The sequence below is a fragment of the Sturnus vulgaris genome, chromosome 23, assembly GCF_052056855.1.
Source record: "Sturnus vulgaris isolate bStuVul1 chromosome 23, bStuVul1.hap1, whole genome shotgun sequence".
In the NCBI taxonomy this organism is placed as follows: Eukaryota; Metazoa; Chordata; class Aves; order Passeriformes; family Sturnidae; genus Sturnus; species Sturnus vulgaris.
In genome coordinates this window covers 9,067,693-9,090,114 of record NC_142265.1, presented here as the reverse complement: position 1 = coordinate 9,090,114, position 22,422 = coordinate 9,067,693, and the positions used below count along the sequence as shown (strand labels likewise).

The 22,422-nt window shown below is 45.6% G+C and overlaps 3 protein-coding genes across 5 annotated transcripts; 2 read left to right on the top strand and 1 right to left on the bottom strand.

Annotated features, from left to right (window-relative positions):
• The first annotated feature begins 1 nt into the window (after position 1).
• DPAGT1 (dolichyl-phosphate N-acetylglucosaminephosphotransferase 1) lies at positions 2 to 8,891 on the top strand. Its single transcript, XM_014893540.2, has 9 exons — positions 2 to 505; positions 3,280 to 3,400; positions 3,485 to 3,698; positions 4,229 to 4,375; positions 4,489 to 4,573; positions 5,333 to 5,521; positions 6,566 to 6,653; positions 7,008 to 7,163; positions 8,325 to 8,891. The coding sequence occupies exons 1-9, from the start codon at positions 351 to 353 to the stop codon at positions 8,388 to 8,390; spliced, it is 1,221 nt and encodes a 406-aa protein (XP_014749026.1). The 5' UTR covers positions 2 to 350; the 3' UTR covers positions 8,391 to 8,891.
• A 1,856-nt stretch (positions 8,892 to 10,747) lies between these two features.
• On the top strand, positions 10,748 to 11,143 carry H2AX (H2A.X variant histone). The gene has a single exon (XM_014893533.2). The coding sequence runs from the start codon at positions 10,748 to 10,750 to the stop codon at positions 11,141 to 11,143; it is 396 nt and encodes a 131-aa protein (XP_014749019.1).
• Positions 11,144 to 12,243: 1,100 nt separating this feature from the next.
• On the bottom strand, positions 12,244 to 22,411 carry HMBS (hydroxymethylbilane synthase). 3 transcript variants are annotated; one of them, XM_088178031.1, is made up of 13 exons: positions 22,161 to 22,411; positions 20,549 to 20,621; positions 19,838 to 19,887; positions 19,683 to 19,738; positions 18,510 to 18,587; positions 18,108 to 18,185; positions 16,626 to 16,701; positions 15,832 to 15,945; positions 15,284 to 15,322; positions 14,269 to 14,388; positions 13,981 to 14,034; positions 12,955 to 13,041; positions 12,244 to 12,737 (listed from the first exon to the last, which is right to left on the bottom strand). In XM_088178031.1, the coding sequence occupies exons 1-13, from the start codon at positions 22,305 to 22,307 to the stop codon at positions 12,564 to 12,566; spliced, it is 1,146 nt and encodes a 381-aa protein (XP_088034157.1). In that variant the 5' UTR covers positions 22,308 to 22,411; the 3' UTR covers positions 12,244 to 12,563. The 3 variants fall into 3 exon arrangements, with proteins under 3 accessions (XP_088034157.1, XP_088034158.1, XP_088034159.1); XM_088178032.1 differs by lacking the exon at positions 18,108 to 18,185 and having other exon boundaries at positions 22,161 to 22,409; XM_088178033.1 differs by lacking the exon at positions 22,161 to 22,411 and having other exon boundaries at positions 19,838 to 19,953; positions 20,549 to 22,089.
• Positions 22,412 to 22,422: the final 11 nt, after the last annotated feature.

The window sequence follows — 22,422 nt, the reverse complement described above, 5'->3', positions numbered from 1 at the left end:
GCCAAGGCGGCCATGGCAGTTGCGGGCATTGCGGAGCGGAGTCGTCCCTGAGCGATTGCTACTTCCGGCGCAGAGTTTCGGAGTAGCCCCGCGGAGGAGGAGAAGCACCGCAGACCTTAGCACCGGGAACGAGCGTGTCCACACGCCCTCAGCACGGCTGAATCCGTTACCGATCCACGCCGTCGTGCGAGCAGAGCTCCGTGCCCGCAGGAAGCTCATGCCAGGGCCAAAGATGGCGCCCCCGTCCCCGATAGGCCGCGAGGGGCCCGCGCATCCGGCGCCGCCCGCGTAGCGCCCGGCAGGGAAGGCGGAGGGCAGCGCCCTTGGAAGGGGCAGCGCCCTCCGTGGCCATGGCGGCCTGGCCCGCTGTGCCCCTCCTCATCAACCTCGGCGGGTCGCTGCTGGGCTTCGCGGCCACGCTCACGCTGATCCCGGCATTCACGGACCACTTCCTCGCCGCGCGGCTCTTCGGGGAGGACCTCAACAAGACCTCAAAACGGCCCATGTGAGTCGCGCTGTCCTCCGGAGGTGCCCGGCCCTGGCACGGCTGACTCCCTCCGCTCTACTGAAGCGCGGAAAAACTCTCTATAACCCACAAAATAAGTTATAAGTAGTAGATATGTATTTATTCAGCGCTGAGGTGCATGGGGGATAGCTCCTCCAAAAACATGCACACCTTCGGCGACCTGCGCCTCTCCTTTTATTCTCTACAAACTAGGACTACACAATACGCCTAATACATATTAATTTCCTAACCCCACTTCATATTAAAATTAGCTACACGCCTTTTTGCGGCTGCGCATTGTTCCCTTTTGGTTCCTCTGGTGGTCGTCTGGGGGTCTTTGGGATGAAGTAAACAGCCTTCCTCTCAGTTGAACTTTTCACCTTGCCTCCTTGTGCATGCTGTCTTTTTAGACCTTTGGTCATTTTCCGGACTTTTATACCAGTTTTCCTGGTTTCAGGGGTCTGAGAACCCCCTTATCCTGTGGTGTCTTTGTCCTTGCATCCTGCTTGCGCATTCTAGCTCTTGACCTCACCTTGTAGCCTTGCTCCCCTCCTGCCCTTGTAAGCACCGTCAATTACAGTAAACATGTGGGGTTTTTTTTTTCCTCACACGCGGGGTACCAAATGTGAGGTTTTAGGGGGCCTCCGGGTGCCTCCTGTGCACCCACGCTGTCGGGCCTATTCTTCTATTGTGTAAAAAGCAAAGCGGCTAATAGTTGCTGTAAAGTTATTGCAGAAGCACATCAGTGTCAAAAGCAAATACAAAGCAAGGCAAAGCAATGGCTAAAAGCAATGGCTAAAAGCAATGGCAAAGCTGCAGTGGCAAAATGCAGTGGCAAAATGCACATGGCATAAAGCCATGGCATAGAGCCCCCACTCTCCCTGATGCATGTTCTTTTATAGAAACTTTCCAACTAGCTAAGACACAAACTCGGACCACTACTTCTTAACCTATTAGAATTCTGGTTTCTTAGCACGCCAGACTACGGATAGACTACGTTCATGGCCTATCTTGTTCTAACTGAAAAATGTAAGCAATATTCTTAACTCTAACTCTATTATGTCTGAAGCCAGGTTCTTGGAGCCTCTAAGAAAACACTAGTATGTTTTTCAACCTTCACTAGAACATGTACTACTTCTCAGGCATCTAAGACCTTTTGCTTACTAAAAGCACTTAAAACTTATTCCATTTACTTACTTATTTTCTCTCTCTTATGTTACAATCTAAGTCTTCACCTCTGCCTTATAAGTGAGAGGCCTAATATATTTCAGTTCATCTAAAGGTTTCAACTCAATCCCTGCATTCTGATTTCTCTCTGAAGAAATCAGAGACTCCTGACTTACTGACTCCAACAGAGTTTTGTCAGCTCCCTTTTAGTCAAAGCATTTTCTTGGTGTTTGATTCTTAATTCTCAGTTTCTCTGTCTCAGTCTCCCTTTTTCTAGAAAATAAGTAAATTATTTTACTTTCTCAATTCTGCCGATCTGTTTGGGTCCCCCTGTGGATTTTGGAGTGGGAAATAATCTTTCACATCTAAATGTTGGGTTTTATAATAATCTTCTATCAGATCCCCTGCCGTTTTTATAATTAATTGTTTTTCTGTCTCAGTCAGTGTATCCAATAGAATTGCATATCGCTCCAATCCGGACTGTGGTGTTTTATTATATATTGCAGACATTTAGCAGTGTTAACTGGATGGCTGTGGTAATTTTTAGCAACTTTTTCCTATGCCTCCAAGTCGATTGTGGAGAAGGGAACTTTAACCAATACCTTTCCTCCCTCTGGTCCCACTGCCTCTCGCAGAGGTGCCTGTAACCAGACCTGTCTAGTCCAGTGTGTGATCGGAGTGGGGGTTTGCATTCTCTGAGTCTACATCCTCATCTCTTTCCTGGTTTATGTGGGGCGGCTTGAGCAAATCGTCTGCCAGATCTTGTTCCTGGGCCACAGTCTGGTAAACCTTATGCGATTTTGTATATCTTTGCCCTATGCTATACACTGAATAACACCGCTTAAGCTTTACTCTCTTATTCTCCTTCTCTAGAGCCAATACCAGAGGGTCAGATGGAGCCCTGATCCCACAGTCCCTCTGCCATTCGGGGTAATTTCAAAGGGAGCAGAACATACCAGCATATGATACCTCTGTCCACTTCCCTCCTAAGAAATAGCATGAGCTGTAGTAGTGTGTTACAATCCAAAGTTCCACTCAGTGGCCACTTTGCTCCATCGTCCAATTTATATAATGGCCACCAATCCTTGCAGAATCTAATAAGGTCACCTTTATATTCTCTTCCCCCATGCCCAGCAACGTCTTTCCAATGTGCAATAATACAGCCTAGTGGACTAGCCCTGGGGATCTCTTTACTTTGTCCAGTTCCCATTATCTTCTCCTTCTTGTCCCGTACTGATTCCACCCGAACTTTTCCTCACACAATTTCACTGTTTTTTCACGGTATTCTTCCCACCCACAATCCCAATTTGCAGGCACCCTATGTGACTTTCCACACACTAACTTCAGAATTTTAGGTTCAACATTGACTTGATTAGGGTAGCTTTTCAATTCACACTTGGGACATATGCCCTTGCTGGTTGTTAGAGCAACAATACCAACATCTTTCACAATCTCTACGCTGTAATAAAACCCATGCCAGATGCCAACTCCTTGGTCCTCTGATGGCTCTAAATCTCCCACAAAGACAAGCTATCCCGTTCACCCCCCGGAATACCCAGAGTCTCTACTGTGAGAATTCTCAATTTCTCTGTCTCACTGCCTTCCAGCCCCGAAGCACAGGGCGTGATTAGCGGTGCCGTGTTCCTGATCATCCTCTTCTGCTTCATCCCCGTGCCCTTCCTGAGATGTTTTGTGGAGGAGCAGTGCGCAGCCTTTCCTCACAATGAGGTGAGGCTTGTCCAGTGCTGCAAGCGTGGCAGGCAGGGCACGGAGTGGCCACCGGTGACCAGGGTCCTGTTCTCTGTCCTGCAGTTCGTGGAGCTCATCGGTTCACTCCTTGCCATCTGCTGCATGATTTTCCTGGGCTTTGCAGATGATGTTCTGAACCTGCGCTGGCGCCACAAGTTGCTTCTTCCTACCATGGCTTCCCTCCCACTGCTCATGGTTTATTTCACCAACTTTGGGAACACGACCATTGTGGTGCCTAAGCCCTTGCGGGTGCTGCTAGGCATGCACTTGGACCTGGGTAAGTTAGGAATCAGCAGAAGCCATCATCCACGTGGCAAGCAGTCAGTGGAAGGGAACACATGAAGCACTTTGTGCTGCAGAGGGAGCAGACTAAGGATTTGCTTAAGTAACCAGTAAGAGAGTGGCACTCTACCCACTAAACATTAGGCTGGAAAGAACATCCAGAAACCCAGCACACAGGAATTCAGCCGTGCACAGACAAGCACCAATCACTTTCCCGTGATCCTGGCAATACAGGTGATTAGTGGGGCACACAGCACATGGCTGATAACACCAGGATGTTAGAAAGACAGGAACAGTACTACAGTTGGCCGCCATGTCACAGCAGTTTGCTGTAGCCACAGTGCTGTACGTACATGTATACATAATGGCCAACTTGGAAGAGAAGAGGCAATCTATCTGTAAGCTACCACTATCAAAACTCACTGAGATTGTTAGATAATAGGGTGGTGTATAAAGCAGGAAGTGAGAGCTTCAGTGAAGCTTTGCCTCCGAATACTAAAGCATTTGGTTTGCTCTGATCTGCAGGTATCCTCTACTACGTGTACATGGGTATGCTAGCAGTGTTCTGCACTAATGCCATCAACATTCTCGCTGGAATTAATGGAATTGAAGCAGGACAGTCGCTGGTGATAGCCGCTTCCATTATCATATTCAATGTTGTAGAGTTAAATGGTAAGGAAAATAACAAACATTTGTGTGCACAAAAAACAAAGGGAGATTGAGTTCTAGATTTCAATAGCTGGTATTAGTAAAAATGATAATACATGTTTTTCTTTCTTCTATAGGGGATTATCGAGATGATCACATTTTTTCTCTCTACTTCATGATTCCTTTTTTTTTTACCACGCTGGGCCTATTCTACCACAACTGGTAAGACGGTAGACATTCAGAATTTGTTTGGAAGCATCCTTTCCCTCTAGTTTCTCCCTTTTCTGTTGGAGTCTGAAAAGAGAAGCCTCTCTGAATTCTTCAGAGAGACCAGAGTGCAGGGTTTGAATTAAAACCTCTGGATGGATTAAAGTATATTAAGCCACTCATACATGAAATAGAGGTTTAGGTATAAGTTCTAAGTAAGTAAGTAAGTAAGTTTAAGTAAGTAAGGATATGTTGTAAATGCCTTAAAAACTAATACCCTTAGATACCAATGTAGAAAACAAGTGGGAGTTCCAAAACATAGTTCCAGACATAATAAAAATACAGTAGGAATACTGTTTCCATTTTTCAGATAAAACAGATAGGCCTTTAGTACTAAAAAACTAGAACAAACAAAACCACTTAACAACGTGCAGGTGGACCAGTGTAGAGAGGCTTCTTGCCAGAACCAAGAACACAACGCATCAATGGAGCAGTAGCTTTTCTTTGTATTAGAACAATTGTGGTCACACCAGCTCACCCAAACTCACAGAATACACTCTCTCCTGTGCCTCACTGTCTGTCTTTTTATACCATATTCTCCTCAAGTCAGGTGGCGGGTCCCAGTCCTGCAGTTCTTAGAATAAATACCTACAATTGTTTGCAGGTCCCCACTGGCCCCTAACCTGCAATGTGGACATACATCCAGTGGTTATAAATAGCCATTTTCGTGGCAGTAGTAGTCACATCAGACCTTTTCTGCTCCATGGATTGCAGGTACCCATCTCGAGTGTTTGTTGGGGACACCTTCTGCTACTTTGCTGGCATGACCTTTGCTGTGGTGGGGATCTTGGGACACTTCAGCAAAACAATGCTGCTTTTTTTCATCCCGCAAGTACTCAACTTCCTCTATTCATTGCCTCAACTCTTCCACGTCATTCCTTGTCCCCGTCACCGGCTACCGAGGTAATGTACTAAGTGACCTATAGTGGTGCTACAGGTTGTGTCTTTTGCCTCCAACACCAGCTGAGAAAGGTGGTGGAAGGTGTTCTTTTTAAAAGCCATGATAGTATGTTTTCTCTTTAATAGACAGAAGTTCACTCTGCCAGCTGCAGTCAGATCATACAGTAGAGGTTTCTCAAAAAAGTGAACTTTCCTGACCAGCCCTCCCCTCAGGATACAGAATAATTTTTAACAAGGTTAGAACATGATGATTCTAACCTACAAGATCAAGAGAAATTCACACAGACTGCTTTTAATGCTGCAGTAGTGGGATCTGCTAAGATTTCATAGTAGCAAGCATTCTGTAGCACTATGCCTCATCAGCAATTCTCTCTCCAGGTGTTACATTATTCTATTTTATTCTCTAAACTACACAGCATATATTGAGGGTGCAATGGGAAGGAGTTTTCTCTGTCCCACTTGAGCGGCTAGATACCAGCAGCTGTTGTTAAGTGCATCAGGTTATTCCTGTTTCTTCTGTTGCCTGGAAAGGCTGACCTGGAACAGAGACTACACAGAGCAAAAGGAGTAAAATAGCTATTTACTGAAAGGATACACCTCGTGTAGTGCAAGAGCCCAGCTGGGGCTACACCCAAATCAAATTCAAGATGGATCCAAGTCATGAGCTTTACACTTTTATAAGTTTTGATTCATCCTACATATTAGGTTTAATTACCCAACCACAGCCCCAGGCTATGAAGTATCAGCCCCCTGGCTTGCTCCTTTTCCCTCGCCATTGTTTCTGCTTTTTGCGTATCAGTTGTCCTTGATTCTCTAGCTAGAAAGGGATTGTTTTGTCTAACTACCCTGTGAAGAGAACTTACTAACACCTAATATGAAGTTTCAGAGTTACACACTAAGCAGCAGAGATTCTTAAAAATGTAAAAGCTAAAACCCAAGGCATCACTTCCACCACTCCATTTGTTTCTTAGCTATAGATCTAAGTCTGCTTACAAAGTGATCTACCTGTTTGTTGTATCTGGACTAAATTTTAAATGTTTCTTTTAGGCTTAATCCTAGTACAGGGAAGTTGGAGATGAGCTATTCCAAGTTCAAAACTAAGAGCCTCTCTGCCCTGGGAACAAACATTCTGGAGGTAATACGTGGAAAACATTCAAAATTCAGATGCATTTTCTGGCAGTCATCAACTGCAAGAGAAACAGGATGGGAGAAAATGCAGAACTTCTGGGTTCAGTAGTAATTGCCTGGCTCAAATCTGGAAGAAAGTCTGTTTCCCTCCCTCACAGCCACTGAATTGTGTTAATAATCAGTCTTTCAGAATAACCACACATACAGAAGTGCCCCAGGACCATCATAAGTCTGTCCTGTCTTTTCAGTAAGAGCACAAGCAGGATTTCAGGGATAGTACAACAAAAGGGCTCTTGAGTAAGATTAGTCAGTGAACACCAAACATACCTGGTGAAATATTGTGCAATATTTCTTTCCTCAGGTAGTCAAGATCTTGCACGTAGTAGATGTGAAGAGTGGAACAGATGAAGATGGCGAATACACTGAATGCAATAATATGACACTTATTAATTTTGTCATAAAGCTGATCGGACCCACCCACGAGCGAAATCTCACTCTCCTGTTGCTACTCATTCAGGTCAGACAAAGGGTTCCTCCAGTAGAAAGATTTACTCTGCAATAGAAACAGATCCAAATCGGTCTGAAGAGTTTTAAGGGAAAAGGGGAAAGTAAAATATCATGCTCTTCAGACAAGGTGCAGTGGAGCTTGGGGAGAATAAGAGGCTTACATACGTCAAGGAGGAAAGAAATTCCCACACCTCCCTGTTCATTGAGAGCTTATAAGGAAGGTTAGCTTAAGAAGATTCCCAAGGCACAAGTCATTGGTTGCAAGAAAAACATGAGGACAGCAGAGTGCCTTGTCACTTTGACTCAAAGCAGCCTTTTGGTATGTTCCTGTTCTTCAGTAATACCAAATAACAGTCTCAGAGTTGTCATCAGTAAGTGGACTTAGGTACTGCTGAGCCACGTGCCAGCCTTACACGTCTGAGGGGCCTGCAGGAGCATTTTGAAGCCACTGGGAGAACAAGGATATGCTTCACGGATACTGCCACTACCTCTATTCAGCATGTGAATTCTTAAGCATAGTATAGTAAAAACGCTGCTTTTGGAAAGACCTGCACTGGTTAACTGCCCACAATAAAATCCTTATTTTCATGCTCAGATTTAAGATAAGAGATTCTTATTAGGAAAGAGACACTTAGTCAGATTCCGATTTGGGAGGAAGGACTTTGACTGAAAGCCTGTTGAACAGGATTCAGGCAGATGACATCGGGGATAGGAGAAGACAGGAAGTACATAGCCCTTACCTTGATCCCAGTCACGGCAGAGATGTCCTGACAGTGTCTTATTGTAAGGATGCTGAATTCAGCTTTGACATAAGGTATTTTCCATTACAAACTATGGGGTTTATGTTATAATGTAGGATTCTTAAGGTGGAATGTTAGTGGAAGGAGTTATTCCTAAATGTTTATCTCATCCACATTTTCTTAGAATGTGACTGTGTGCAGGCACATGGAGAAATCTCCCACTCATACCAAAATCCTCAGAGAAACAAGGTCTTTGGATAGACTTCTGCCATTTGTCTTCCTATAGCTAAAATATGTAGCCTTTCTGTTGCTGTTTTATGAAACGAACCATGCTGGAAAGCTTAGCAAAGCCTTTTGGAAAGGAGGAATCTGATAGCCTGTAAACCATTTGACAGTATAATGTTTCTGTTATGTCTCTGATTTTTACCTAGGTCCTTGGCAGCACGATTGCATTTTCGATCCGGTACCAGCTAGTGCGCTTGTTTTATGACGTCTGACTGGACTGTCAGGAGCAAGGGAAAGAGTTCTACCTGCCAGTCCATTTTCTCCAGTTGCTTGACCAAATGATTGAACTGATCTTACTCCCGCCCTCTGAGAACCTCAGAATACCTGTCAAAACACAAGCAGCTGCTTTGCGTGGGCTAGTTTTGAACCGGGATATTTTTTGTGCACCAAAGGCTTTTGTCTAATTTTGTGATAGAAAAGATTTACTGCTATTTGGACATCATTGTTATTAGGAATACCTTTTAGAGGGGAAGCAAATGACAACACTTAGGGAAAGTGGGAATGATGGAATCTCTGTACATCTAACAAAGACATTACTGTTCACCAAGAGCAAAAACAGCAACTTTAATTTCTGTGAGCAGAATAAGTAAACCAGACTCTGCTCCTGGCTTCTCCAATCCTGTTTTTGGTCCATGGACATAGAATGACATGTGATAACCCATACTCAAAACTCAGAGTGCTCCAAGAATAAAATAATTCATGGTACCCTTTCACCTGCAGTGCTTTGCCTTGACAATATTGACACGCAGTGAAACTAGGTTATATGATCCATCTCTAGGTTTCTACCCTGTCAAGCAGCTGATCATTTCTACAGTAGACTCCCTCCTTTTTTATAGCTACTGGGAATGTTCCTGCTGATTCTGAATACCTTTATTGTCTGTCTTCCTCCCTGGAAGAGGACATGTCTGGAACAGGTTAGCAGAGTAAGGATCACCATGTCCTTGTCTTCACAGGGTATCAGTAGGACCCTTAGATCAACGTGGAACTAAAACCCTGCTCACTGCCATCCCTTTTCCTCAAGTACAAATAATTATTTATATAGCAGTATTTAGCACCATAGTTCAACACAGAATTGCTACCTACCCGACAAAAAACCATAGAACAGCCATTGGAGTACCAGGTTGTAGCCTTTGCAAGACTAGTGGTAATGAAAGTTAGTGGCATAATGCAACAGCAGAAACAGGAGTGGTGAGGTGGGTGAGAGTAGAAATTGCCAGGTCCAGTACCCTAGTAGATGCAAGGAACCACACCACACACCCACGTCCAGCTAGTAAGAAGGCCTGGAATGTATTACCAGAAGGCAAAAATGACTGTGTCCAGCAGCACTGATCAACACAGAAAACACACAGCACTCAAATATGAATGGTATGAGTGGCCAAATCCTCTTCCTCCTCTCCAGCTGATCAGTTATAGATAGGTACCATATATTCTTTAACACATACACACAAACATTATTAAACCATTCAGTATCTGCTCTTAAACAGTCTGTCCAGTTACTTGCTGCTGGATTTCCTGGCATCAGGGCATATGAATAGAGAAATTATTCTCTCTGCTAGCTGATCTAGGGATGTGGTCTTCCAGTAGGTACCTCTCAAACAGCCACCCCATTTTCCCCAGTATGCTGGCTTAGCCCTACCTCCAGTAAACATCCTGCTGACCCCAACTTGCTCTCTAGTCAGGCTCATTTGCTAGGGATCACACACACTTGCATTCTACCTAGCCCTGGCCCTTCCCTGCATGTGCTCAGGTCTTCACGTTTGCTGGAACTACTGGCTGCACTGATCTGTGTCCTAATACCAGTTGCTGGCACTTGGACCTCCAGATGTACATAGGCACACAGGGTAGACAGTCTGCTTGCTGTGGGAAAAAAAACATACACGTTAGGTTAAGTAAAACAGCACAGACTGCAGAGATAATTATTACTGATCAACAGCATTTTAAAACATTACCACTTACTTCCCTTTTTTTCCCCTTCAATGTTCCCATGATTTTTTCCTCCTAGTCCACTTTGACTTCCCCCACTCCTTTGGTGCTTCTCTTAATATACCCATATTATAAACCCATACTATATCTCACACATTCCCACAAGTCGCTAAAAAGGATCTCATGGTAGGTTTTTTCATATCCCTAAATGCTTTCCCCCATGTACTATCCTAAGGCAAATGCCCTTACAGACAGGGATACGTCTCAGTCTGTAGGCATCCCGGGAGCCCCTCTACCTCACTCTGGACGGAAGCCCGGCCTCCCCCCCCCCCCCCCCGTCAAAAAGCACCGTGCACCTGCACTGGGTGGCACGAAGGGCTCTGCGGGATGGGCATCTCCTTCCGAGTGGGCGGGCCGGCATGGTTTAGATTTGGTGCCTCGCTCGCTGATTGCCTGACCCCGTCGCCAACACACTCAGAGCAAGCGCCTTGGTATCACACAAGGGACCAATCCCAAAAAGCTGCTTCCAGGAGGCGCCCCAAAAACAAAAAAGCGCCAATGAGCTGGGCCGTGCTGGGCGGGAGGTTATAAAAATGCCGGACGCCCCAGCTGCGGCCCCTACCATTTAACAGCAAAGAGGGACGCTATGTCTGGTCACGGTAATAGCGGAGGCAAGGCCCGTGCTAAGGCCAAGTCTCGCTCGGCCCGGGCTGGGCTTACGTTCCCGGTAGGGCGCTTTCACCGGCTACTGAGGAGGGGGAACTATGGGAGACAAGTGGGCTCTACTGCGGTGGTGTATCTGGCGGCCGTGCTCGAGTACCTGACTGCTGAGGTCCTGGAGCTCGCGGGCAACGTAGCACGATATCACAAGAAGCAGCGCATCATTCCCCGTCACATACAGCTAGCCGTGCGCTATGACCAAGAGCTCAATAAGCTGTTGGGCGGCGTTGTCATCGCGCAGGGCGGCGTCCTGCCCAACGTCCACCCTGCGCTGCTGCGCAAGAAGACCGGAAAGAAGCGCAGCAAGTCGCAGAAGAACTAGCCCGGCCGGCCATTCCAGCATCCTTCTATCACACTTCTATCACACTTCCAACATCACAAAAAAGGTCCTTTTAAGGGCCACACTATTGGTCAATGAAAGAGCTGAAATCCGCGGAGGAGGCAGGTGGAGGAAAGGAGACGAGAGGTTTGGCGGGCCGTGGCTGTAGGGAGGCGGGCAGGAACCGGCCCAAGGCCAGTCAAACACTGAGCGCGACAGCTGCACCCGGGGATTCCACCACTGCCGTCCCCCGTAGCCGGGGAGAACGGCTCCAGGGACCGGCCCGCAGCACCGTCATCGATGCTGCCCGAGCCCTGTTCCGCGGACCCAGGCGTTCCATGTTCCGCGCAGCCCGGGTCGGACTCTGTGGACGCGGAGGCCCCGAGTTCCCCGTCGCGGGTCCGTAGCTCTGTGGCGCTGGCCTCCGCGGCGCCGGTCTCGCCGGTGGCTCTCTCCGCGCTGAACGGAGCTGTGCGGCCCGTGCTGCGATAGCAGCCGCCCCCTCCCCCGCGCAAGGCAGCTTGCCGCGGAAGAGAACGGGTTTTTTGGTGGTTTTTCCCCAACCCTTTCCCTAGCCGCGCGCAGCCGAGCCGGCTTTCCCACCTCAGACCGCGGACTGCACCGCGGGATCGCGACCAAAAACACTTTTAACAACTTTTAAGCAATTGCAGCGCGGCCACGCGGGCCGAGCCGGCATTGCTCCGGGGCGCACACGGGGAGCCCATGGGCGAGGGACGGGGTCGGGCGTGCCCAGCCCGGGCGGTCGCTCCGCCTCACTTCCAGCGGCTCCATCAGCTTCCCCCACCCAACCTTCACTACCCACCCCTCCGCCACCCATGCACGAGTCCAGTGCTGCAAAGAGGAGCGGGGGAACGTCAAGAACTGCTTTTAACCACATTGCTGGGGGCAAACGGAGCAAAAAGACACAAACATGACATCAGATTCAACCCCATTTTCACAGTTCACGTATGTAAAGCTAAAGGTGTTTTCTGCTGCAGTCTGCTCTCGGGGTCACTGGCGTGTTGCTGTGCTCAATACCCTAATAGTTAATTGCTAGTCAAAAGAATAGAAGGATCACTTTAAAGGATGTCAATAGACCAAAATTCTGTTAAAATCCACATTTTAAAATTTCATTAACCCGTAAATTGTAATTTCGACAGGGCTGTTGTTAAAAAGATCCATTTTATGCTGAAATTAAAATAATGGAGGTACAAAACATTTTACATCGGATTTGAATAGATACAACTTCTATTTAACAATTTGTTATAACTCAAATTAGTGGACACTTATTCAAATATCAACATAAAGTTTTAATTTTCCCATAGTCAATTGTTTCAAAAAACAGCTTCTAAGTCTTTGCAATGCCCTCAACTATGATTTAATGTAGCTAGAATTGTACCACTCCTGCTAGCTACACCCGGGTTCAGCGGGCATCATTGAGCTGCCTTGCCACACTAAGGATATGCTTTGCTCCCTTGCTCAGAAGTAAACTAGCTAATTCAACACCCAGGTTCTCTGCAGCTTCCTGAGCCTGACCAGGAACATTCTTGGCCGTGATGCCAACATGTTGCACATCATCATTCGGTCCATCTTCATTCTGCAAATATAAACACCTCAAAGTAAAGCAGCAGGAAAACACTGGCCAAAGAACTAAGACACCCATGAAAAAGGGTAAAATCTAGTCTGAGGAGCCTCAAGAACAGTGTGCTGTTACAGCTTACAAGAAACCAGACCAAATATAATCTATTTCTAAAGGCCTTGTTTTAGCCATTTAGCTTCAGGTTTGTATTTTGAAGCCACCATGGTTCATGTACCTGATGGGGATAACTAACACTGGTCTGCATGGTCTCCTTCAGGCTATCAGATCCATCCAAGCTGTAGACTGCTCCTGTCAAATACAACTTGGAAAAAAATACAGACTGGATTAATACCACATTAACTAACAAACAAGCAGCCAACTACCCCCTCTTTGAAAAAACCCACCTAATATACAAGGCTGAGCCTGGAGGGAAAGGCTTTTGTCATGCAGTGGGATCAGCATGAGTAACAGTGTTGGAACCCAGAAGCCTGTGAGTTTTGAACTTTCTGTGCTTTCTGACACTGATCCCCAGGAGAACACTGCTTTTGACTTGAGGCCTTGGAGAAGGCTTCCAAATTTGAGTGATGGAGTTAAAACCATGGGTGTGTAGTGGAATAGAGGTGTGTGCGGTGTCACATGGTGAGGGGTTTGGAATTTAGGGATTTTAGAATATAGTAATAGGTATGGGACAAGATGGATGTTCTTATTCCTAGTTTCAGGTAGTAATTTTTGGCTGGATAGTTAGTGCTGCAGTGCGGGTCACGGGTGTTTGGTTATTGGGTCAAGACTATAAATAATATAGATGTTAGTTCTTTATTGAACTAACCTCTTACAAGGTGGTTACCTAACAGTACAAGTGTAAGGAAAGGAATCCCTGTCAGGGGAGGTGTGACTTCTCAAGGAAAAGGCAGAAGTTTTTTTCTAGTTTTCCACCTGCTTAATCACACTCCATTGTCTAAGAACAGGTTTGGTAGGGTCAGAGGCAATACTTTCAGATCTCAGGACAACATGAAATAAGCAGCAGGGGTGGAGGGGGAATCTAGTATATAAGGGAATTTTCTGAAAGACAGCTTCATTTGCCAGACCCATTCTTGTACTTCTACTTTGGACAAAAACACAGAAGGGTCAAGTCAGGAGACTACTGGCTCTAACTGCCTATAAAGATACCTGCTGAAATTAGCTTCAGGAAAAGATGGAAACATACACACACTTGGAATAGGTTTTCAGAAAAAATCCATGAAAAATACAAAGTACTCCTCACCTGGCCATCCTTCATCAGGGTGTTGACAGCAACAGGGACGCTACATCCACCCTCCTAAAACACAAAGCAGCTGACACTGAGGCTCCTACTCAACACATTCAAAGCAGAGGCCTCTGAAGAGTTTAGGCTGCACACAACCCTGCCCATCACTCTTCGGGCCCTTTTCGATTCAGAAGTACTCTCCTTTGCAGTTTTAGAGAAGTGTAACAGATTTCCCATACTATGGCATCAAGTCAACTAGCAGATCAGTATTTAGTGCTGCAGGCAGAGCAAGGGTGCCAGACCTACCAAACGCTTCATAAAGGCTCTCTCAGCAATGCAGCACAACACAGTGTCTGCATCATGCAGGGCAGATACCATATTCAGTATCTCTTGGTCTTTGGCACGAACTTCCACTGCTAAGGCACCCTAGAAGAAGAAACATACAACAAAATATAACAGTTCTTCAGCTTCATGCATCTGCATGTGTACTCAGCATTGTTCATGAAACAGAACTCAGAGGCTCCAGACCCTTTTCACTTACGGAGTTAACATTCACAGAAATTAGTTACAATATACTCCACTGGCTGCAGGGTTGTCCTACAGTAGCTGCTATAAACAGAAGATCAGGATTTTTTCAGCCAAGTGTTAAAGATCATGCTGCCACCTCAAACCACTCTAGAACTCTGCACAGTACTTGACAAAAACATGATCAAAATCACTTTTTCAGACTGAATGAGCAGATTCATCACTTGCAATCACTAACAGATCACCAGCTCTGGTTTAGCAAGTTTGATACTAGCAGGGCAATCCTGTGTAAGCTCAGCCATGCAGCCAGCAGGGACTGGAACAGTCTGCCCACCTAAAAACAGGAGCACAAAGAATGTGCTCCAGGACAGGTGCTTCAGCTCCACCCTGCAGGAGTCAGGACACCATGCACAAAGAAAGGAGCATCACAGAGCAAAGATACTGCAGCAGGTTTGCACAGTTATCCTGGTGCAGCATAATATTGACCCTACCAGAATCTGCCCCTTATCTGTTGTGTTGCCCCACTGTAGCTGTGCATGGATTACCTTTCCTATTTACTGTTTTTCTATTACTAATAGGAATCAGCCCCTAACACACTGGGTAGGAGAGCAGACTCCCATTCTTCTAACAAGCTGTGCCTAAAATAGTGTAACAGCCAACAAAAGAGATCAAAGTACTTTTCTGGTAAACAAAATATGAGAAGTCTTCAGCACAGTTAACTACTCAGATATATCATATTGCTGCTGACTTTCAGTGCCCTTTAAGCATGCCTTAAGGAATAAAAGTTGTAAAGTACCTGTCCAACAGCATAAAGACAATCTTCAGGGCTTAGGAGCTGGAAGAAAGTAAAAGCAAGAGTTAACTCAAGTTGCACTGTTCACAATATAAGAAAATAGAGCCAGATTCCTGTCTCTAATACTAAATGATTTCATGTCAGACCAAAGAAATATCACTTCTCCCTTCCCATGCTTCAGTGTTTCCATCACAAAAGTGAGACAATGCACTTTCCATCAAATGGAGTGTAACACTTCGTGAATTAGCTAATCACTAAACTCTCAGCCTTGCACACTGCTGCATTGCTAGACACAAGGGATGTGAAGTGCTAGGAGACAATCAGATTACAAACTGTTACTGAACCATGGAAAGCTGAACATGAAAAATTTCTATATGAAGAAAAAGACAACCAACCAGAAAACCCAACCGCTCCTTCCTGAAGTGCCTCAAATCAAAGCTAGCATGGCAATGTAGTCAGGAGATTGTATGCTTGTCTTGGACAGGAGGTCTGAAAGCCAAACAGTTGATAGTTCAGCAGAGAATGGTATTTTCTGCTTTGCTGTGCCTCACCTGGCCAATGCGACTTTCCCAGCCCATTCTCTTCAGCCCAGCAGCAGCCAGGATGATGGCACTGAAGTCTTCCTTCTCATCTAGCTTCTTTAAACGGGTATTTAAGTTTCCTCTCTGTAGAAGTGATTAAGCAAGCATAGAAACAGCAGGCAAACAGTCCTACAACCACTTGAGTCTTTACAGACTGTACAGAATCCAATAGTCTCCAAATGAGAATGTCAGTACCATCCTGAAAGAAGTGTTAAATATGTACAATTGTTTCTTAAAATAGAGTTTTTCCAAGCATTATGGAATATTAATTTAAGTGCTGAGTCTACTAAGTTGAAGTACACTATTAGCACCCAACTCCTGCACTGCAAAGAACTCCACTCCTAGGACTGAGGTAACAATGCCTTTTCTCAGTAGGTCAGCCACCCACATCGGAACTCGTGGTCCGAAGTACATCCAGGGTTACTGGAAACCCAGCAACATCTGGTCACGCACCGGTGGCAAACGCATGGGAAGCACCGTCACAGTTTTTCAAACACTGCAAAACATACAACTCATCTGTATGCTGAACCCCCAGCTAGATCAAGGCTGGCTGCTTCTTCACAGCCTCATGAGAAAGCAGAGGACAGGATGGCTACAGTGCTACCTCCCCCTCAGAACAGGGTAGTGGAGAACAGCTTTTCAGGAAGCAGTTTGTTCTTGTAAGTCAGGTGGCACAAATCAGCCTCGAATTTAGATTTTACACGAAGTTGTACTCTCCTGTTTGCAGCTTTACCTAGCTCCTATGGCTTCCCAGGAAAGGATACAATATCCCTGAATTCTAAATGAGGGAACTTCTTCTTGAGCTGAGCTGCTCTCCGAAGTGAACTGGTTCCAATCACACTGCAGGAAAAAATATAATCACTGAAATCCACAACACTCCTAACAATTACCTCTAGCCCAATATATGACAGACGGTTCAAGGAAACAAACTGTAACTTGGTAACTTTTTTTTTTTTTTTAAGTTGAAATGAAGATCAAAAAAACAGTCAGTGATTTGTATCTCCTCAGAAGAAAGAAAACCACTCTGTGCAGTTTAGCATAAAGCATGTCTGAAGCCACTCCCCAGGAGCCATTTTACAGGATATGCTTTTGACGAGCAGTCCCTAGCCACTGATGAAACCTTACTGAAAGACAACATTTTTCACAGAAAAAAGATTCTGCTGCTCCAAAATGAACCAAACAAAGCCAGGCAACTAAGTGATGAAGTGACTAAAATGGAGGAACTTCATCAAAGACAGAACTGCCTTAAGCAGATTATATGCCTACTGCATATTATTGCTGGTTTGGAAGGGACCCATCAGGATCACTGACTTCCAACTCCTAGCCCTGTACAGGACACCCCAAGAAGTCCACCATGTCTCTGAAAGCATTGTCCAAATACTCCTTGATCTCTGTCAGGCTTGGTGCTGTGACCACTTCCCTAAGGAGCCCGTTCTAGTGCTGAACTACTCTCTGGGTGATGAACCTTTTCCTGATATCCAACCTAGACCTCCATTGATTCAGCTTCATGCAGTTTCCTTGAGTCCTGTCACTGGTCATGAGACTGACAAAACCAGTACGTGCCCTTCTGCTTCCTCCTTTTGGTAACCTGAAAACTAAACCAGATGTGATTTTCCTGCTATCCAAAGGCACAGAAGCACAAGTCTTTGTGTCACAGCTACTTTATTTCTTTCACTCTACCTATTAAAAAAAAAAAAAAAAAAAAAACCTTCTAATAGCTACCGTGATCTAAGTAGTTTCACTCATCTGTCTCACACAAGAGATTCCAATAACCTCTATAGAAAGACAGGTCATTAAAAATGGAGAAACCACAAGAAAGTGATGCCAAAAAAACAAAGAAAAAATCAGAATTGGCTGAGTGAGAACAGAAGCATAGTTCAGGTCCATGAAAGCCAAAATCCTGCACCAGATGCTGTCCGCATTGTGTCCATTCCCCACCAGTAAGCAGAACACCAAGGAGCACGAATTCACTCGAGAGATCGTGGCAAGAATGTTCTAACTTGAGAGAGAATTGCCACGCAAGGATGGCTTAAGAGATGAACCTCACTCACTATGCAGCACTTCTGTGAGACAGTGTTACTTTTTCCAGCAAGTGGGTTCAGGTTAACGTCTGTGGAATGCTCACAAAAGGCAGTGCAAAACCACTACATAATAAAGCAATGAGCTGACTGACTTGCCAATGGAAAATACCAACCAACTGACCTCTTCTGTTTTTACGCCTGTCTTCCCTTTCTTCTCCCACTCACCTCTTTTCAGGAAGGAGGCTCAGTGTTTTTCCACAGTTTTTGGGATGAAAGACAACAGCATCAAGTGGGTTTTCCCTTCTGCAAAATAATGCAAGTGCAGAATGCCTGACACATCATTTAAGGCATGGCCACTAAGCTCAACAGTTCTGCAATCATTTCTTGCAAGAACTGCCTCTGGCTCCAAAATACTCCATCATCACTGTACAAGCAAGAATTTCCAGCACACCTGCTAGCTGTGGAACACTAGGGCAGCCCTAGTGCTTCACTAGAGCTTCCACTATTTTGGAGATTAATCACAGGAAACTTTGAACACCTGAAAGTACCTATGCTGCCTTTGCTCTCCTTTACCAACACTATAAAATGCAAGACCCTCAGAGAATCAAGCCTCATGTCCATACTTACTTGCAGACAGCGCCAATCGTAAAGCCAGGAGGAAGACAAGTTGGCAGGTCCTTCAGGGAGTGAACCACAAGGTCAACTCTAAAAATTAGAGGATAGTAATCAGAGAACAGATGGTGAAGCTCATGTGGATCTACCAGAGGCCTGCAGGTCACCTACAGAAAAGTTTGAACCCACTCTGGGAATTAGCTTGGAGAAGAATTTCAGGATTCCATAGCCAGGATTACTATACAACTTTTGTGTTACTCCTAAAAAGCTATTTTATCTTTCTCTGTCTCTCTTTTCCCCTCACCCAGCAATGAAAGACACTTAACAAGCAATCAGATTGAATGAGGGGAAGATGCTGGAGATGGTCACACAGAAAGACTCACTGTACCAAAATACATCAGTATGTGGGTTGGTATTATGCTTCAAACGTTAAGTAACAGCAAGCCAAACTACAGGCTACCTGCCTTGTCAAACAGGAACCGAGCATAATTGTGAATACTTGAGTCTCCAATATTTTTTCACCAACTTCACTGAAAATGCAGTATGATGTAACTATGTGGCAGAGATGCAGAATACCTTTGTTTTCAAACATACTTTAACTAAGGCACTACAGAAATCCTCCTCAGAGTACTGAAAAGAAAGAGAGATTAACTAACAATTAAAATCCCCAGACACCTCAAACCCACAAAACCAGCACTAATCTCTCTCTGCTCAGGGAGCTAAAGCAAGGTTTTTTGTACGGAGAAGTTACACAGAACACAGCACAATTTGCCCATGCGAAATTCTCCTACACATTTAGATTGCATAAGTTAATAAATGTTAACATTTATAGGATAACACTAAATCTGTTTCGCAATACATTACCAACAACAGGCAAAGTATTAAAAAAAAAAATTATCCATAAACGGCACTCATATGAGATCACATCCTCTCTGTGTATTACAGCACGTAACACACAAACAATAACTGGGGCAGACCAAGTGACACAACTCCACTTCAAAATACATGGCCTAAGCCCAGGGTAGAGAGGAAAAAGAAGGGGAAAAAAGACAGGGACTTATCAAACTATTACGTTTTTTAGCCCGAGAGGTACCAGGACCGAAGGAAAGTAGATCACCTATGCAGCAAGCCAAATATGTCCAAAGAGCATGGAATGCCAAGGAGAAAAACAAAACAATAAGCTCTTACTCATTTCTTTCAAGTGCATTTTCCAACTCTTTGGTGAAGAGGCTCTTCTCTCCAATCTACACATAAATGGAAGAATATGAAGCACAAAATAAGCATCAGCCAATAATAACATAAATACAATTAGTTTTTGAATAAAGGAAGAACAGATCCTTTACCTTGGAAAGTGCTGTATCCAAGATCTTGTCCCCAGTTGTTGACATGGCCACTGCTCAGAGACAGTACAGGTAAAACATGAGGCCTGATAAAAGCACTGGGCTCAGGCTGAAAATATCTATACAAAATGCCATGAGCAGTCACACACTACTCGGTGAACACTGACTCAAGCTCAACACAAGAGCAGCTCACTTCTAGAAATACATTGCACTCAAGACAAGTGAAATTGAGATTTCTTTCACTGTCCTCAAAAACAAAAGCAAAGTGAAAGAGGGCAGGTTTGGGGAAGAGCTGACCCAATGGAAACTGCCACAGTCTGTCTCTGGAATGCCAATGAACACATATAAGACAGTTCTCTTCAGTGCAAGGCTGAGCTTCTATTATTCCTATCGAAAGCCTTGAGCCCCAGAACAGAAAATGCCCCTAATGCTCAGAGGGGCGCAGCCAGAACAATACCAGTTTGCAAAGGGAGCAACACACCACCATATCCCTCAAATACTCAGCACTTAAATCATCGAGAACTTATGAAATCCATCTACCTCCCCTAGAAGGAGCAGTTGTTCAGCCACACAACTGAAATGAATTCAGACGACATTCTCAAATAAACTTAGATAGACCTCCTCCTCCTGACTCTACACACATCTCTTGCACACAAAGATAATCCACTGGCTCCTGCTGCCATCTACCCAGGGCAACAGCCAAAAAAAACTTACCAATCTCAAAGCAGAGGTCAGGATATAGCTCACGGAGCATCATAACTACACTGTCAGTCTGAATCCGGGCCAGCTACAAGGAAGCAGAAAACAAGTCCTAAAGAAAGAGCATATTGTCCATACAGTAGCCAAGGAGGCTTTGCCATTCTTCCGCAGCCAGGGACGCATGACCAGTACATTCTCTCTAAATCAAAAGCATTAGAAATCGGTTGTCTCAAGTAAAATCGCTCCTAGGTACAAACTTCTTGAACTGTGTGAACTCCTATCACGACCAGAGGACTTCACTGAAGAACTTCTTTTATTGATTAAAGAGCCATATCTCCCCATATCCAGCAGTGATGCAACCACCGATGAAACAGTGCAATACATTTATCGAGTTAGGGAGAGTAACTACAACAGAAGCCTACAGACCATAATTCTCATGCTTTCACTTTTTGGTTTCACATATGTGGAACACAACTGCTGAATGATAACCGCTCATCATTACGTGGGCAGAAAAGTAAGCAAAACAATTATTCTATTGCTCAGTGATCAAAAAACAAGTCATATTGCACACTGGGCTAGGGTTAAGGTTAGGGTTAAAGCCTCCCGCTTTCTCTAAGACTACAGATTTTACCAATACTGCAAGCTTTGGGAGAAGCCAGTACGATTTCATTGAGCTGGCAGAAAACTCCAGTTACTGTCAAATACAAGTTACTTATCCTCTGTAAGAACAAAGATCTAGTTAGAGGTTCTACAAACACACACACAAAAGTAACAGCTCACATCATTGAGTACACCAAGAAACAAATCTCAAAGCAGTAAACTGCATGAAGAACATTCTATTGCATAAGAAAACCAGAAGCAAGTAAAATACAATCACTAGTGTATCATCTTTCTGCACATGCAAGCAGCAGGAGACTCAAGCTACTACAGATGAGTTTCAGCTTTTCTCCGACCGAAGGGTTCAGGACCCTTTGATAATTAACATAGTTCCAGGACTGCAGCTCCCTACAAACACAATGAATGTATGTAGCTGCCTCCGTTTGCAAACCCTTCGGTTATCACGAGGTAGCATATATGCACGGCTATCTCCCTTGTCCTGATGTCTACATAAAGTGCATTTGTGACAGCACGGAATTCTTCCTAGAACGTGTTACCAAAAGGAACGAGATTATCTCAGGGCAAAGGCCTGAGGGTCGCTTATCTCTCTTTGTGAGGCTGCTCCTCCCTGCTGTAGCCCGCTGGCAAAAGATACCTCTTCTATCTCTGGTTATGTCCCTTCCCTGGCCTTTGAGCGGGCTGCAACCATCAGTCATCGGGGGATGACAGCTACAAGAGCTGCACAGACTTTGCAAGTTGCACAGTCCAAGGGGGACCCAGGAGAAACCCGCGCCGTCGGCCCCGGCCCCCGCACCGCGGCAGCGCTAACAGAGCTGACCGTCTCCTGGGTTCCGAAGAACGAGAAGAAATTTGGAAAGCCCTGAGTTCCACGGCAGGAGTCGAAATGCGCGAACTCAGGAAGTTCAGGCCGTTCTTCGGCCCCGAGAAGCCCGCAGACCCTGCGCTGCCCGGGATGAACGGCGTGCCCGGACAGGAGCATTCCTCGCATCTCAGCCCTGCCGCTGCCTACCTGGCTCCGGCGGGTGCCCACGCGGATCGCTCTGCCATCCACGCCGTTCTCTCCGTGCGGCAGCAAAGGGTCGGCGCCCGCCCCGTCGACCCCCCCGCCAGACTCCGCTTGCCCCAGGCCCACAGCAAGCGCCGCCGGCTCCGCCATGTCCACCGGCCCAGCCCGGCACCCACCACGTGACCGGCGGCCTCGCCCCCGCCGGCTGACCACGTGACCACGCCCTGGCGCGCCCGCACGAGCAGCGGCGCGGGAAAAACTCCGC

Excerpts from the sequence above, each read along its gene's own strand:
- DPAGT1 (XM_014893540.2), top strand. The coding sequence starts at position 351 with ATGGCGGCCTGGCCCGCTGTGCCCCTCCTCATCAACCTCGGCGGGTCG. Across the intron at positions 4,574-5,332 it reads GGCCTATTCTACCACAACTG|GTACCCATCTCGAGTGTTTG; the intron begins GTAAGACGGTAG and ends CATGGATTGCAG. Across the intron at positions 7,164-8,324 it reads TCCTGTTGCTACTCATTCAG|GTCCTTGGCAGCACGATTGC; the intron begins GTCAGACAAAGG and ends ATTTTTACCTAG.
- H2AX (XM_014893533.2), top strand. The coding sequence starts at position 10,748 with ATGTCTGGTCACGGTAATAGCGGAGGCAAGGCCCGTGCTAAGGCCAAG.
- HMBS (XM_088178031.1), bottom strand. The coding sequence starts at position 22,307 with ATGGCGGAGCCGGCGGCGCTTGCTGTGGGCCTGGGGCAAGCGGAGTCT. Across the intron at positions 19,888-20,548 it reads TGACCTCTGCTTTGAGATTG|TGGCCATGTCAACAACTGGG; the intron begins GTAAGTTTTTTT and ends GTCTCTGAGCAG. Across the intron at positions 15,946-16,625 it reads ATTTAGAATTCAGGGATATT|AGAGGAAACTTAAATACCCG; the intron begins GTATCCTTTCCT and ends TCACTTCTACAG.